At 43.1% G+C, this 14,995-nt stretch overlaps 1 protein-coding gene across 3 annotated transcripts in view; it reads left to right on the top strand.

Annotated features, from left to right (window-relative positions):
* The window catches only part of USP47 (ubiquitin specific peptidase 47), a 73,856-nt gene that overhangs the window by 9,559 nt on the left and 49,302 nt on the right, over positions 1–14,995 (top strand). For 2 of the 3 annotated variants that reach the window (XM_056850759.1, XM_056850758.1), the window contains exons 1-2: positions 4,700–4,759; positions 13,752–13,955. In XM_056850759.1, the coding sequence (XP_056706737.1) occupies positions 4,703–4,759; positions 13,752–13,955 (261 nt within the window). In that variant the 5' untranslated portion in view covers positions 4,700–4,702. Of the gene's footprint in view, positions 1–4,699; positions 4,760–13,751; positions 13,956–14,995 lie in introns of those variants that run through there. The other variant, XM_056850760.1, reaches the window with a different exon arrangement.

Raw genomic sequence — 14,995 nt, 5'->3', positions numbered from 1 at the left:
ATTTATTAATCGGCATCAAATATTTATAAACAAATACTGTAGGTTTTGTTTTCTGCCTTGATTCAATTAGAGCTTCCAGGAGCAAAGGGGACTCTGAGACACTTATTGCCGCAGAGCCATATTTAGATGCCACCAGGTATTGCAACTGTGGGTATTACCCTTCTGCAGAAGGTGGGTAGTCATTTCTAGACCTCAGCTCAGAAAATGGTAAAAACCCATCATCATAATCTATCAGTTGGTCCAATGTAAACATCCCCCTATCAGCACAAGCCTTCCATAAAAAAGATTTATTCCCAATTTTTAGATCTGGACTGTCCCATAATGTTAATTTGGCATGTGAAAATGGATCAAATGGATATTGTCATGTCATTATGCACCATTGTTCTCTAGTTGCAGAAATCCACTCTAGCATAAGTAGACCCTACCTAATGCAGGGGTCGGCAAACTCATTAGTCAAAAAAGCCAAATATCAACAGTACAACGATTGAGATTTCTTTTGAGAGCCAAATTTCTTAAACTATATAGGTAGGTACACTGTTTATTAACTTAATAAACTGTAATTAAAGTTTTACGTCTTGATTAAACTATAGGTACACTGAATAAAACTTGATATCATACTTAATAGTGATCTTATTTATTGATAAAAATTAAATTGTAAGTCCCTGACATTTCCCCCTCCCCGTCCGGAGTCCTCGTTGGAGGCCTGGTCTACCGCCATAAAAGCCTATTGGTAGACCTGGCTTCTGACTGAGTCCCATTGGGAGGCCAGGTCTACCCATTGGCTTTCTTGGCAGCAGACCTGGCCTCCGGAGGCCCATAGAAGCCAATTGGTAGACCTGGCCTCTGAAGGGGGACTTTTTCCCCATCCTCGGAGTCCAGGTCTACCGCCAAGAAAGCCAGTGAGTAGACATGGCCTCCCAATGGGACTCAGCCGGAGGCCAGGTCTACCAAAGGAAGCCCGCCCTGCCCAACAGCTGATAGGCGGGGGGGCAGGAACCACCAAGCCACCCGCCCAGCAATCGCGCAGCTAGAGGGGAGGGGAGGCTTTAGCCTCCCAACCATTGAGGGCAAGGGAAAGGGGGACCCGGCCATTCTCCATGGTGTGGGGGGGGAACCATTCTCCATGGTGCGGCGCCAACGGGCGCAAGAGCAGGGGCTCCAAACCAAGTTCAGAGAGCCGCACTCAATGGGCCAAAGAGCCGCATGCGGCTCTGGAGCCACAGTTTTGAGACCCCTGCCCTAATGCATTCCACTTAGAAGAATGAATGGAATAAGGGTCTATTGCCCTGTTTTGCCAAAGCAATGGGATATGGCCTTAAAGCTTACACCTGCTCTCTCCATGAATCTTAAGCTGAGACTTATTCAGCAAAAAATTATTCTCAAGATATATTGGATACCCCAGTGCCTCTTTAGCAAAGGAATGAGTAAAGTGTCTAATTCTCAACGTTGTAACTCACCAATGCGCCCCTTAAACATGCTTTGGGCTTGTCCAGTCATTCAGTTTTTCTGGGAAGAAGTTTTTACTCATATCAATTTTGTATTAGAATATTCATTGATTTTTGAAGAGGGCTATGGTCTTTTAAATTATTTGCCTGTTTTGTGGACCAGTAGTCAACGAAAATGGACCCTCCATGCCCTTACTACAGCTAAAAGAGTCATATTACAACACTGGAAAGACAGAAGCACACCTGTGATAAATCAATGGATTGAGGACCTTAAAACTCTATCAGTATTTGAACATATGGCATATAGATGGCGATTGCGCATGGCTTATTTTTAGGTATCTGGAAACAATTTATAGGAAGTCTAGTTCCATCACCTCTTTTATTATGTTTGTCTTTAGTTTATGTGTTGTTTTCTTTGTTTTTTTCCTGTTTTTTAAAGGAAATAAAGTTTTTTTTCCAAAGAGCTGGGATGGTGGTGCAGAAGGGTTTGCCTAAAATTCTAGTGCTTTTGGTTACTTTGAACTAGTTGCTTTGAAGTAGTTCTGGATAGGATTTTGCTTGATCTGAAAGGAAACTCATAAGCATTGCGGAGAGGAACAGTGAAGCTGAAGGCAACACAGTTACCTCAGCAAGAAATAGTTAAACTCTGTCAATATAAGACTGATAGAAGCACATTTCTCTGAATATCCTAAAAATAGTATGTTCAGTTGTAGTTTTCATTTTTTCCCTTAAATGTGAACAAATAAGGGAAGAACATGCTATATAAAAATACATTTTTATGAGTATTCCAATAAAATGATTTCTACATAAAATGGAATGTGTTTGAATATAACATTTAAACTACAGCGTGGTGTTACTTTAATTTCCCCCAATGAAATATTTCAGTTCAAATGTGCTATTGGGAAAACTTTTAATATATTTATACTGGATGTAAATGTATATAGGTTACATTTTTAGTTCTGTTTACTGAATATGAGATCTTTTGTATGCCTCTTGAGGGGCAATATGTGCTAGGGAGTAACAGTGAGTCAAACAAATATGCTAAATCAGATCACATTATTTAGACCATTACAAAGTTTTCTGGAAAATTTCCCGATTCAGATTTTCACAGAAAACCCTCTTTACTAAGAGTTGTTCAGGGACAGGGCTTTGACTTGATGGAGGAGCATCTGCTTTGGGTACAGAAGATCCCAGGTTCAATGCACTGGTATTGGGTGATATGGAAGACCCTGCATGAGTCCTTAAGAGCCCCACGGCGCAGTGTGGTAAGCTGCAGTACTGCAGTCAAAAGCTCTGCTCACAACCTGAGTTCGATCCCGACGGAAGTCGGTTTCAGGTAGCCGGCTCGAGGTTGACTCAGCCTTCCATCTTTCCGAGGTTGGTCAAATGAGTACCCAGCTTGCTGGGGGTAAAGGGAAGATGACTGGGGAAGGCACTGGCAAACCACCCCATAAACCAGGGATGGGGAACCTTTTTCCTGCCAAGGGCCATTTGTGCATTTATGACATAATTCAGGGGCCATACCAGGTGTAGATCTCCTGGTGGGGGGGAGAGGCTAGGGTTGCCAGGTCTCCAGCCACCACCAGGAGGTTGGCAACCCTAGGGGAGGCCACACAGAGAAGGCCTGCAGGGTGCCCCTGCTCCCCCCTCCCAGGCAAGAGGGCAGCCAGCGGTGGGCCTGAGCAAACGAGGTGCCAAGGGGGCGCAGCCCATAGTCAATCGGCAAGGGAGGAAGGAAAACAGAGAAAGAAGAAAAGGGAGGGAGGGAGAAAGAAAGAAAAGGATGAAGGGAAAGAAAGAAAAGGAAGGTGGGAGACAAAGAAAGAAACAGAAAAAGAGGGAGAAAGAGAGGGAGAGAAAGGAAGCCCCCCCCCCCGAAGCCCGATCGGCTCCCGCATGCATGCTCTGCCGCCGGGAGCTGCCAGCCTCTTCCCCCTCCCTCTCACTGCTCAACAGCTGACAGTCGGCGAGAGGAGGTCCAAAGGGCGCCGCAGCGCCGCTATAAGCCGTAGCCCCAGGAACACCCTTGGGGAAGGCCGCCCTGCGCCCCGCCTCCGCGGCAGGGCCCCAGAGCTCCTGAGGGCCACAAAAAATGTCATCGAGGGCCACATACGGCCCCCGGGCCTGAGGTTCCCCATACCTGCCGTAAACAAAGTCTGCCTAGTAAACGTCTGGATGTGACATCACCCCATGGGTCAGGAATGACCCGTGCTTGCACAGCGGACCTTTACCTTTACATGAGGCCTTGGAGAGTTGCTGCCACTCAGAGAAGACAACACTGACTATAAGGCATTGCTAGGTTACTAGGTAGAAAAGCTTTATAAAAACTCTTGTTTTTCGGTTAGGTCGCAAAGAATAACGAGGGGTAGTCACGGTTGTGAAAATGTTTTGTGTGTGCTATTACGTTTTTTTGGGCTAACCCTAAAGACTGGTGAGGCAAATCACACACTCATCACCATTGGTAATGGGGAGCAGAGGTAAGGCAAAAGGCTGAATGGTGGATGGAAAAAAGAGGCGGTGGCAGCAGAGCCCCTTCCCCAGCGTGAGGGTCAGGAGGAGAGCAGGATTCAAGGATTTTTCATGTAGAGTTGTGGTTTGGAAATTGCCATCCCAGTTCTGTATGCCATTTGTAATCCTCAGCCATTGTACTGAGCTTGAAATGGATAGGAAGGTAATGGGTAATACCTGGTTTTGTGCTGTGATTCAGAGGCTAGCTGCATGATATGGAGTAGAAGATAAATGTTCTTGATCAATCAATTAATAATTTATTTGCAGTCATAGACCATCAAATAAGACAAATTTGCATAGTTAAATAGCATAGGATAAAAACAAACACAAAATAGATTTGCTATTAAAAATGGAAACGTTCTTGATATTAAGGGACAGCCATGAAATTTCAAAGGTAAACGGAATACTTTCAGAAATCTCAAAACGTAGCTTCTGTTGATTCCATATTATAACAGTTCTAGAAAATATCCCTCCTTTTCCTATATCTGAAGTAGGAATTCCATGGTATTGCATGTGCTTAAGACTTAAGTAAGGTTCTGTATTAGGGTCATCTGAAGGACAAGACCCTCAACCAACAAGTATGGAAACTAGGATTTTATGTGCCTTCAGACATATAGTTATACATTACAGCATTTAAAAGAACGTTTACTTTATATCAGGGCCAGGCTTATGTACAATGATAAAATTGGATTACTGTGTACTTCAAAGTAGTACAATTTTTACTGTTTTGTTTTTATATACCTTAGGATATGCTTTGGAGGTGCAGACAAAGCATCTTTGATGAAATGAAGAAGAAATTTTCACAGGTAGAGGGCTGAAGTAAATATTTAAAAATTGTAGCCCAACTTCAGTAATGGCATGAGACTGTAGTGCTTAACATGAGCATGAGTAAGTGAAATGCTCTAAGCATGTGTTTTGGGTTTTAATTCTTAACATAGCTCTAACAAGTGAAGCTTTGAAACTTAGTGTCTATGTGTGTTTTTTGAAATAGTAAGTTTGGTTGCTCTTACCCAACCTCTGTCCGCAAGAACTAGAAACAAAATTTTGATAGTTCCTGCTTAGTTTACTGAAAGCTTTTAATAAAATTTTGTTTAAAGTACCAAGTTAGACGTCAGGGATGTGTTTGTGCTGCTTGTGTTCTGCACTTAAGAAAACAAACAGTCTGCTCCTCTGCTAGTCATAATGCTGGTTTAGAGTTTTTGTATTGTTGTGGCTGCTTGGTTTCCTATAAACAACTATGGTTTAAAGAGCTTGACTGCTAACATACTTTCTACAAAACAATCTGAATTGCCTAATGTGTTTATAAGAATTTTACCAATACTTGAACATGCACACTATAGGTTGGAGTGGTGTCTTGCGAGCAGTGTGTTGTGTGATATTCACTTTAGAGTAGTTGGCATGCCAGTCAAAGATTATCAGTTGACTGCTCATTACTTGATTGCTATTATGTCCGTGGTCATCTGTGTCTTTCAGTACATTAGCACTGTCTTCGGAAAGCCAAAGTCAGGGGTTGATGTTTATTGTTTCCCAGCTCTGCAAGAGGTTGCACAAGCGTGAACAGCTTTTCATTAGGAGCAGTCACTGCTTGCTCTGCCCAACCATATTTACTGTATTTTCTGGCGTATAAGACTACTTTTTAACCCAGGAAAATCTTCTCAAAAGTCGGGGGTCGTCTTATACGCCGGGTGTCGTCTTATACGCCGGATGCTGAATTCCGAGCCGGACTGGAGAATCTGCCTCGGGAGCCGCCTCCGCTCTGTCCATGTCCGGCAGAGGAGGGAGGGGAGGCGAGCTCACTGCCCAGCTCGGAGTCGGATCCAGGTGCGCTGGGGTGCACGGAGGGAAGTGCTCGGCTGTGCTCCAGCGGCAGCACAAGGCAGGCATGCGGCTGGCTGGCCGGGGCTGGGGTGGCCACTCTCTTCTCCCGGCACAGGGTGTTTTGGCTGCCGCCTAGCACACCCAACATGCCCCCTTTCCTCCCCGGCCTCCGCTTCAGCTTCTGTCTTTATGGGCTTCCCTCCCCTCCAAACCCTCCTTTAGCCCCGCCCTCCATGGGCCGTCGGCTCAGTCCTCCCCTCGCCTTTAGCCTCACCCTTCTCGAGGGCCCTTACTCTCGCCCCCGTCCCCCTCTTCTTCCCCGCTCCCTTCTCCCCTCGCCGACTCCCCCTGAGAGCCATGTCCCGCTGCTCTGGGGTCGGCACACACTCTTCCATGCCGGGAGGTCGGCCCCCGGCCTCCTCCTGTTCCTCCCGCCAGCCCCGCCTCCCGGAGCGCTGCCAGCTCGTCCAGCCGCCCTCGCCCCCTCTTTCTCCCGCCCCGGTAAGTGGTGTTGTTTCCCCGGGGGTTGAGCCGCCCCAGGAGGACCGGGGGTGGCCGCGGGGTTGGGGCGCAGTCCCGAGGGCCGGCCCCAGGCCGCGGACACGGGACAATCCCAAACTCTATATTTTAACTGTAAAAATGGGGGGTCGTCTTATACGCCCAGTCGTCTTGTACGCCGGAAAATACGGTATTAAAGTTGACTTTTTCCCCTTCTGTAGTTGATGCTTGTACATGCTTTTAAATTGTATTTTAAATCTAGTAATTGTGCACTCTGTGTTTTGTATGTTGTTTTAAATATCCATTCAGCTGGCGAAGCTGCTAAGAAGTGGTGTTATCCTTGAATATCCTGGATAAAAGCTAAGAGCAACTATTTACATGCTCCTGTATTTGCATAAAATTGCACACAGGCCAGGAAGCACAGACCAACAAACCCTTGGTTTGCCATTCCAACTGAATTCAGTGACCAGTCAGTTTCTCTGGAGGACCAACAACAGGGCATAGAGGCCAAGGCCTTCCCTTGATGTTGCCTCTTAGTACTGGCATTCAGAAGTTTTCTGTCTCTGAGTGTGGAAGTTTCCTTCAGTCACTATGGCTTGTACCCAGTGATAGGCCTGTCCTCCAGGTATCTGTCTGAGCCTCTTTTAAAGGCTTCTATGCATGTGACCATGAACCACATCCCCTGGCAGCGAATTCCACATTTTAGTCACTCATTGAGTAAAGATGTTTTTCCTGTCCTGAGTCTACTGCTGATTTATTTGGATGCCCTTGAGTATTAGTATTTTGGGAGAAGGAGAAAAGTTACCTCTGTCCACTCTCTCTGCCCCATGTATAATTTTATAAACCTCTACCATATCTCTCCCCCTCTCCTGATCATCTCTTTTCTAAATTGAAAAGTCCCAGACTCTTCAGCATTTCTTTATAGGAAAGGTGCTCCAGCCCTTCCCTTTCTTTTCATCTGATTAAAGCTCTTTTGATCAAATATCTTGAGCAGTCATGTACCCTCCTCTGGTAAATATCATCTTCGAGCTTTTCTTCTCAAACAGTAGTATTAGGAGATCTATCAGATAAAAGGAATGAGATTATCTTATAGTGAGGTAAAAAAGAAATGTCCCAATAGTACTTTAAACTAGATTCCTAAGAGCTGCATACAAGGGACATTCCAATAAAATATGCACCAACGTACCAATCGTCCCTGAAGAAGTCATACAAACATCTGAAAAAGGGGTCCTCATTAATCTATCACGCATAACAGGAGTGGGCTACACATTTAACCAAATCAGTAAGAAAGCTCTAAAATAATTTGGGACAGGCAAATTGAAGGCAGTGATCTGCAGGGGGTTTACAAAAATCAGGAAGAACAAACCCTGCGGGTATGAAAACATGTACTGAAATAATCCATCTCCTGGATGCATTTCCTAATGAAGGAGTTTACATCTGTAGGGCCAAGTCCCTGAATAATGTCAAAATTTAAACCAATGAGACTTCCGGTAGAGACGCTGACCCAGCGCCATGTCCCCCGAGTCTGCTTGGAGGAACCAAGAGGCGTTTTGAATCGGGGCTCTATCAAAAAGCCCCGTCTCCGATCCTAAATAGTGGATCGGAATGCAGGCAACCCCCTGCTGCCGTAGAAGAGCGGTTTGACTCCCAATCCCCTCCCGTGAGAGCTCTCGCTGAGGAGGAGAGTTGGTCAAAGTCCTGCCGGCTGAGGAGGACGTCCATCGCCGCGAACGCCTCGAGGATAGAAGCTGTGATCTCCTCTACCTTACACCAAATATCAAACAAGTAAATAACAGAGAACCCCGTCTTCCAATCTCCATGTAAGTTACATGAACTCCCTTTGCTTATCAAATCTGATTTAGGACGACTGGAACTTTTTAAAACATGATTACGACTCTGCACCCCATTACCCAGGACTTTAAATGATCTTCCGACTAAAAAGACTGTTCAATTAGCAAAAATTTAATTAGCAGGCCAATAAAAACAACCTGAAAGATTTGAGTGGCATCGATAGCTTCCAATCTGTGGCCGTGGTGTGAAGGGGAGGAGGAGCATTCCTTAGCTTTCGATTTCCCCATTTGGCTATCTTGGAAGAGTCCTCCAGGCACGTACTCAGGAAGTGACCTTTCTAAGACTTGGAAATCACAGAGGAGGGTCAACCCGGATGTACCTCACTCAGTGCAGCAACAAAATAGATCCTACCTTCTTTAATTAGAGTGAGAGTCACGAAAGGCTCACAACCTCGTATCTTCCTGTTCTGCCTAGCAACAGCACCAAAGCCAATAGACTCTCTTCATAACTCAGTAGCTTTCTAACACTGGATTGCCTGCTTACATTTATTTTTAGTCAGGGAAAAGGAGAAAAAGCCACAAAGAATCATAGAAATAAATTCAGAAGATACAGGAAATGTTGGCTAAGCAAAATGAATTAATAAATGAACTAGTAAAGAAGTTTGAACAGGTCTCCAAGCAACATGAACAATCAGTTACACAAATGACTTTAATTATTACCCAGACGTTTGCTGACATTATAAATGAGATCAAGGAAATAAAAGACCAAGTTATACAAATGAAAGATGGCATGAACAAGATGGAACTTTCAATTAAAAATAATACGGAAGATTTGAAAGGACTTTAAAAAGACACGAAATCCCAAGCATAACAAATTGAAGCAATACAACTCCAGGAACAACAAATGAAAGATCAATTAGCCATTCTGGATTTACAACAAAGAGAATGTAGTTTACGCATACGCAATTTACCGGAAAGACTTGGGGGTACCAGAGAAGATATCATCAGATCACTGGCTGAAATATTTCATTTAAATGTACAAGAATTGAATGATGCAATAAACAAGATATATAGAATTCCTTTATCAACACGGGTACAAAAACAAAAGCCAGAGAGATCTTGATCTCCTTCTTTGACATCAGGATGAAAAATATTATCATGAAATTCCAACTGGAGAATCAACTGAGTGTCGATAACACACCACTGATAATTCTCAAAGACATTCCACGTCACCTGATTGAAAAGAGAGCCATATATAAAGACTTTGTTGAATTGCTAAGAAATAAAGGAATAAAATACAGCTGGTTGCTACCACAAGGCCTTACCTTTACTTATAAACAAATTAAATATGCTATCAACTCACTGGAAGATGTTGGAATTTTTTTGACAAGAAATAGTGAGCTGTCAACTCAAGATTCAGCAGCCCACGGAGTTCAGGGTATTGACTGTTCCAGACAGGAGACCACTTCAAGAAAGCAAGCGAATGGCGATAGAAATTCCCGACAGAAGAAAAAGTATAAGAAGAAAGGCTGAGAAAGTTGGAAGAACACTAATTTGACTTTTAATATGGGAAAGGTGGGGGGTGGAGGAAAAATATTATCAGTATGATTTTTTATTTGGGATATATAAGGTTTTTCTTTTAATTTTTTTTAAAAGATCTATACAAACTATTTTGAGATGAACAACTGGAGGGAATTATGTTAAATGAGATTTGTATCTCATTGTTTTTTAAATGTTTTTATTTCTCTTTCCTTCTTATTATTAATATTATATGACTATGGTTTATTGAAAGACACCAAATAAGGGGAAAGTATAATATGAATATGATGACTTATAACGAATTAGAATGTAAGAATGCAAAGGAGATTTTAGATATTTTAGAGAGGGGGAAAGACGGAGGGGAAGTCAATTATTCGTAATCGTATACAAATATTGAAGACATACACCTAATAACTTTTTAAACTCTTTATTATTTTTTTATTGATACAGAGAATGTATGGTCAAATGATATGTAAGATATTATTGAAAAGTTATATATATATATATATATAGAGAGAGAGAGAGGGAGAGAGAGGGAGAGGGAGAGGGAGAGGGAGAGGGAGAGGGGGGGAGAGAGGGAGAGGGGGGGAGAGAGGGAGAGGGGGGGAGAGAGGGAGAGGGAGAGGGAGAGGGAGAGGGAGAGGGGAAGAAAATGCATTACTGGAAGATTGAAAGATTCACTTACCAGTTGAATCTAAATGGTCACCCCAAAAAGCAAAATAGGAATAATTTTCATAATAAAAACTTGACTTGCTCGGGGAATATGTCACCCCCCTGTGATATCTGAAAAATTTTAGTATACCTTTGATAAGAGGTTTAGCCTTCTTCAACATAGCCTTTTGATGAAATACAATTTGAATTGATCATTTCAAGATACATAAACTCTTTCACCTGTTGAATTTGAATACCATCAATATACCACTGGTATACAGAAGGGTTCCTTCTCCAACCCTTTAATCATCTTGGTTGCCCTCTTCTGTATTTTTCCAACTCTGCAATGTCCTTTGTGAGCTATGGGGTCCAGAGCTGTACATACTATTTCAATTGAAGCCTCACCATTGATTGTGTGTGTGTGTGTGTGCACGCGCCATTAAGTCACAGCTGACTTATGGGGTTTTCAAGGCAAGAGACATTCAGAAGTGGTTTACCATTGCCTGCCTCCGTGGGTTAAGAGAGTTCTGAGAGAGCTGTGACTGACCCAAGGTCATGCAGCAGGCTTCACGTGTAAGAGTGAGGAATTGAACCTGGTTCCCCAAATTAGAGTGCTCTGATCTTAACCACTACACCACTCTGGCTCTCACCATTGATCTGTGTCGGGGCCTATAATATTGGCTGTTTTACTTTCAATCCCTTTCCTAATAATCCCCAACACAGAGTTCCCTTTTTCCACTGCTGCACACTGGGTTGACATTTCCCTCTCAGTCTCAGCAAGTTCAGACTCCATTAACATATGCTTGAAGCTAGGATTTTTTTGTTCCAGTGTGCAGCACCTTACACTTACCAACATTGAACGGTTAGCCACCAAGAGATGGACAGATAGTTTAAAAATACATAAGCGTCCTCAAAAATCAATGGACATTCTAATATAAAATTGATCTGAATAATAACTTCTTTCCAGAAAAAACGAATGACTGGACACGCACAAAGTGTATGTTTAAGGGACGTTTCCTGTGAGTTACTACACCAACAGTTAGACACTTTATTCAGTCCTTTGTTAGAGTGTCGCTGAGCGTTGTATCTCATTTTGCTGAATGAGATACAACTTAAGATCCATGGAGAGAGCAGGTATATGCAATATCCCTTGGCTTGGGCAAAATAGGGAGATCTGTCTTCTTAATGCTTTCATTCCCGAGACTGCATATCATATTTATTTATCATCAAATATTTGTAGATAAATATTGCAGGTTTTGTTTTCTATGTCGATTCAATTAGAATTCTTACTTCCCACTTCTTACTTCCCTGCATTGTGAAAACTGTCCATTTATCCCTATTCTCTTCTTCCTGTTTAACCATCTTTTTTAATCCATAAGAGGACCCATCCTCAGGAGTCTTTGGTGAGGGACCTTGTCAAAAAGGGTTTGTTTAAACTACTGAGTCACCACTAACTACATGGTTTGTTCACTTTCTCAAAGAACTGCTAAAGGTTAGTGAGGTAGGATTTCCCTTTGCTGAATCCATTCTGAGTTTTCATTCAGCAGTTTTTGTTCTTCTATCAGATTGCAGTTTCTACTAATTTGCCTGGGAGAGACACAAGGATAAATGGTCTCTAATTTCAGTGTAACACTTGCTACTCTCCTGTACTCTGGTGCAGTGGCTGTTTTTATTGACAAGTAACATATATGGATTAGTAGATGAACAGTCTCATATTTGAGTTTTCTAAGAACTCTTGGGTGTATTCCATCAGGACCTAGAGACTTATCAGTTTTAATTTCCCCAATAGGTCTAGAACATCTGTTATCTTAGTTTGAATCAATTCTTCATGCTTATTTCCTGAAAATAGTGGCTGTGGGCCTGGGTACATGCCCCACACTTTCTACAGTGAAAACAGATGCAAAGAACTCCTTTAGCATCTCTGCAATCTCCCCATTTTCCTTTATCAACCCCCCCTTTTGACATCCAAAGGCTCTGCTGTGACTGGTTTCTTGCTGTGGATATGTTTAAAGAAATGTTCGTTGTTTATCTTGATGCAATTAGCTTCTCAAAATCTCTTTTCATGCCTAATTATTAACTTGTGCATCATTTATTTATTTAATTGAAACATTTATTAGCCACCTTTCTTCCTTATGGAGTTCATGGTGGCTTACAGTATAAATAAAATACATACAACATAAAAATACATAAAAGCAAAATTTAAAATCACAGTTTAGGACAGCTTAAATCAAATGCACTCCTAAATAAAACCGTCTTCAGTTGCCTCCTAAAAGATTGAAAGTGAGCATGACAGGCACACTCCCTGGAGAGGTTTTTCCATAATCGTGGAGGTGCCACTGAAAAGTATGTACACATCAAATGAGCTTCTTTGGTTGATGGGACAGTCAGGAGGGCTTTCCCCTGTTATTTTAATTGTGGGGCAGGAACATATGGGAGGAGACAGTCCTTCAGATACCCCAATCTCTAGCCATGCTGGGCTTTAAAGGTCAAAAGCAACACCTTGAAGTGGGCTCGGGAGCCGATTGGTAGCCAGTATAATTGCTCTAGTATTGGGGTCACATGCTTCCGATAGTGGCCCCAATCAGCCAGCTAGCCACAGTTTTGCACTAGCTGCAGCTTCCGAACACTCTTCAAGGGTAGCCCCAAGTAGAGTGAATTGCAGTAGTTCATTCTAGTTGTAACCAAGGCATGGATCACTGTGGCTAGATCTGACTGACCCAGGAATGGAGACAGCTGATACACCAGCTGAAGCTGGGCAAACACACTCGGGACTACTGGAGTCTTTTGCCAGACCCCGTGTTTCCTTCTGTCCATCTCATTAGATCAGACCTTCCACTTTTTAAAATCCTCTGAGAATTTGAGACTCTTGTGTCTCCTTTTAAAAAGCTTCCTTCTACCTAGTCCCCTCATTTTTGTAAAGTTATCTTTTGAAATAAAATGTTACTATTTTGGACTTCAGAGGTAATTTTGTATTGACAAGAATGCTTAACTTCGTGGTTACTGCTCCCAACTGGTGCATCAAGTCCCGACGGAAGTTGGTTTCAGGTAGCCAGCTCGAGGTTGACTCAGGCTTCCATCCTTCTGAGGTTGGTAAAATGAGTACCCAGCTTGCTGGGGGTAAAGGGAAGATGACTGGGGAAGGCACTGGCAAACCACCCCGTAAACAAAGTCTGCCTAGTAAACGTCGGGATGTGACGTCACCCCATGGGTCAGGAATGATACGGTGCTTGCACAGGGGACCTTTACCTTTTTAATCAGGGTGCTAATCAAAGGATTGGATGGAACTACAACTTTTACTGTTACGTAGCTTCGTTGGTCTAGTGTTAACAAGGCAGTAAAAAGTCCAGATTTGAAATCTGGCTTTGTAAAAAGATGTTATTTGTGTGTATTGATATTATTATTTTTAAAAATATTTATCCCACTGAAAATATTGATCAAATGAACATAAATAAAAGAAACTTCAGAACAGAAAGTATTTTAAAAAAATTCTCTTTCATTGCAGATTGAAAGTGCTGCTGATGAACCTAGAGTTCTTTGTATAATACAAGATACTACTAATTCTAAGACAGTGAATGAACGCATCACTTTGAACCTGCCAGCTTCCACTCCAGTGAAAAGATTGTTTGAGGATGTAGCCTCCAAAGTGGGCTATGTTAATGGAACCTTTGATTTAATTTGGGGAAATGGAGCCAATGTTGCTGACACGGTAAAAACAATTATTTTACTTGCAGGGGTAGAATTTTTTTTTAAAAAAAGTTGTGGACCAGAGGTCTGCCTTTCTAGCCTTTTAAAAATATTTATAGTTTGGGAACATGTTAAGTCTTTTTTTCCCTATGCTTCTTCATTATCTATGCTTCTTATGCATATGTACACATTTAGGTATTATCAGGTGATTTGTAGCCCAATCCTAACGTGTGTGTGTGTGTGTGTGTGTGTGTGTGTGTGTGTGTGTGTGTGTGTGTGTGTGTGTGAAAGGGGATAGGAGCCAGAGTGACCCCAGCCGGCATTAGTGCCGCTTGCATTGGCTAAACCGGCACTAATGCCGGTGATGGGTGACTTATGCGTGTGTTGGGGAGCCACGAGGCAGCATGAGCTGCGGGCTCCAGCACATCTTCACTGGCAGCATTTTCCTGGTGCAAAGGCTTGTGCTGGCGTCAAAGGGGGCGTCCCCAGAGATGGCGCCCTAGCGGCCCTAGGAATGCCCCTTTTTGCTGGTGCCAAGTTACGCCTGCAAAAAGACATGCGTAGCTCCATGGAACTCAATGGAGAGTTTCACGGGGTTGTAGTGGTGTCGTGATTAAGAGTGTGGTGTAGTGGTTAAGAGTGGTGGTTTGGAGCGGTGGACTCTGATCTGGAGAACCGGGTTATCCACATGAGCGGCGGAGGCTAATCTGGTGAACTGGATTTGTTTCCCCACTCCTACACACGAAGCCAGCTGGGTGACCTTGGGCTAGTCACAGCTCTTAGAGCTCTCTCAGCCTCACCTACCTCACAGGGTGTCTGTTGTGGGGAAAGAAAGGGAAGGTGATTGTAAGCCGGTTTGATTCTTCCTTAAGTGGTAGGAAAAGTCGGCATATAAAAACCAACTCTTCTTCTTCTCTAATCGCATATTTTTTATTTGCTGCACCTGGCAGCAAGCTGCTCAAGAGGTGATGTGACTGCACTGTCTCCAGCCATGGATGACCACCCCCACCCCCCTGTTAGGATTGTGCAGTTATGGAATGATCCCCTGAAGTATAGGGTTAG

This window comes from Euleptes europaea, chromosome 6, assembly GCF_029931775.1.
Source record: "Euleptes europaea isolate rEulEur1 chromosome 6, rEulEur1.hap1, whole genome shotgun sequence".
Classification (NCBI taxonomy): Eukaryota; Metazoa; Chordata; class Lepidosauria; order Squamata; family Sphaerodactylidae; genus Euleptes; species Euleptes europaea.
Note: the sequence above shows the minus strand (reverse complement) of the source record. Positions and strands in the feature narration are given on the sequence as shown.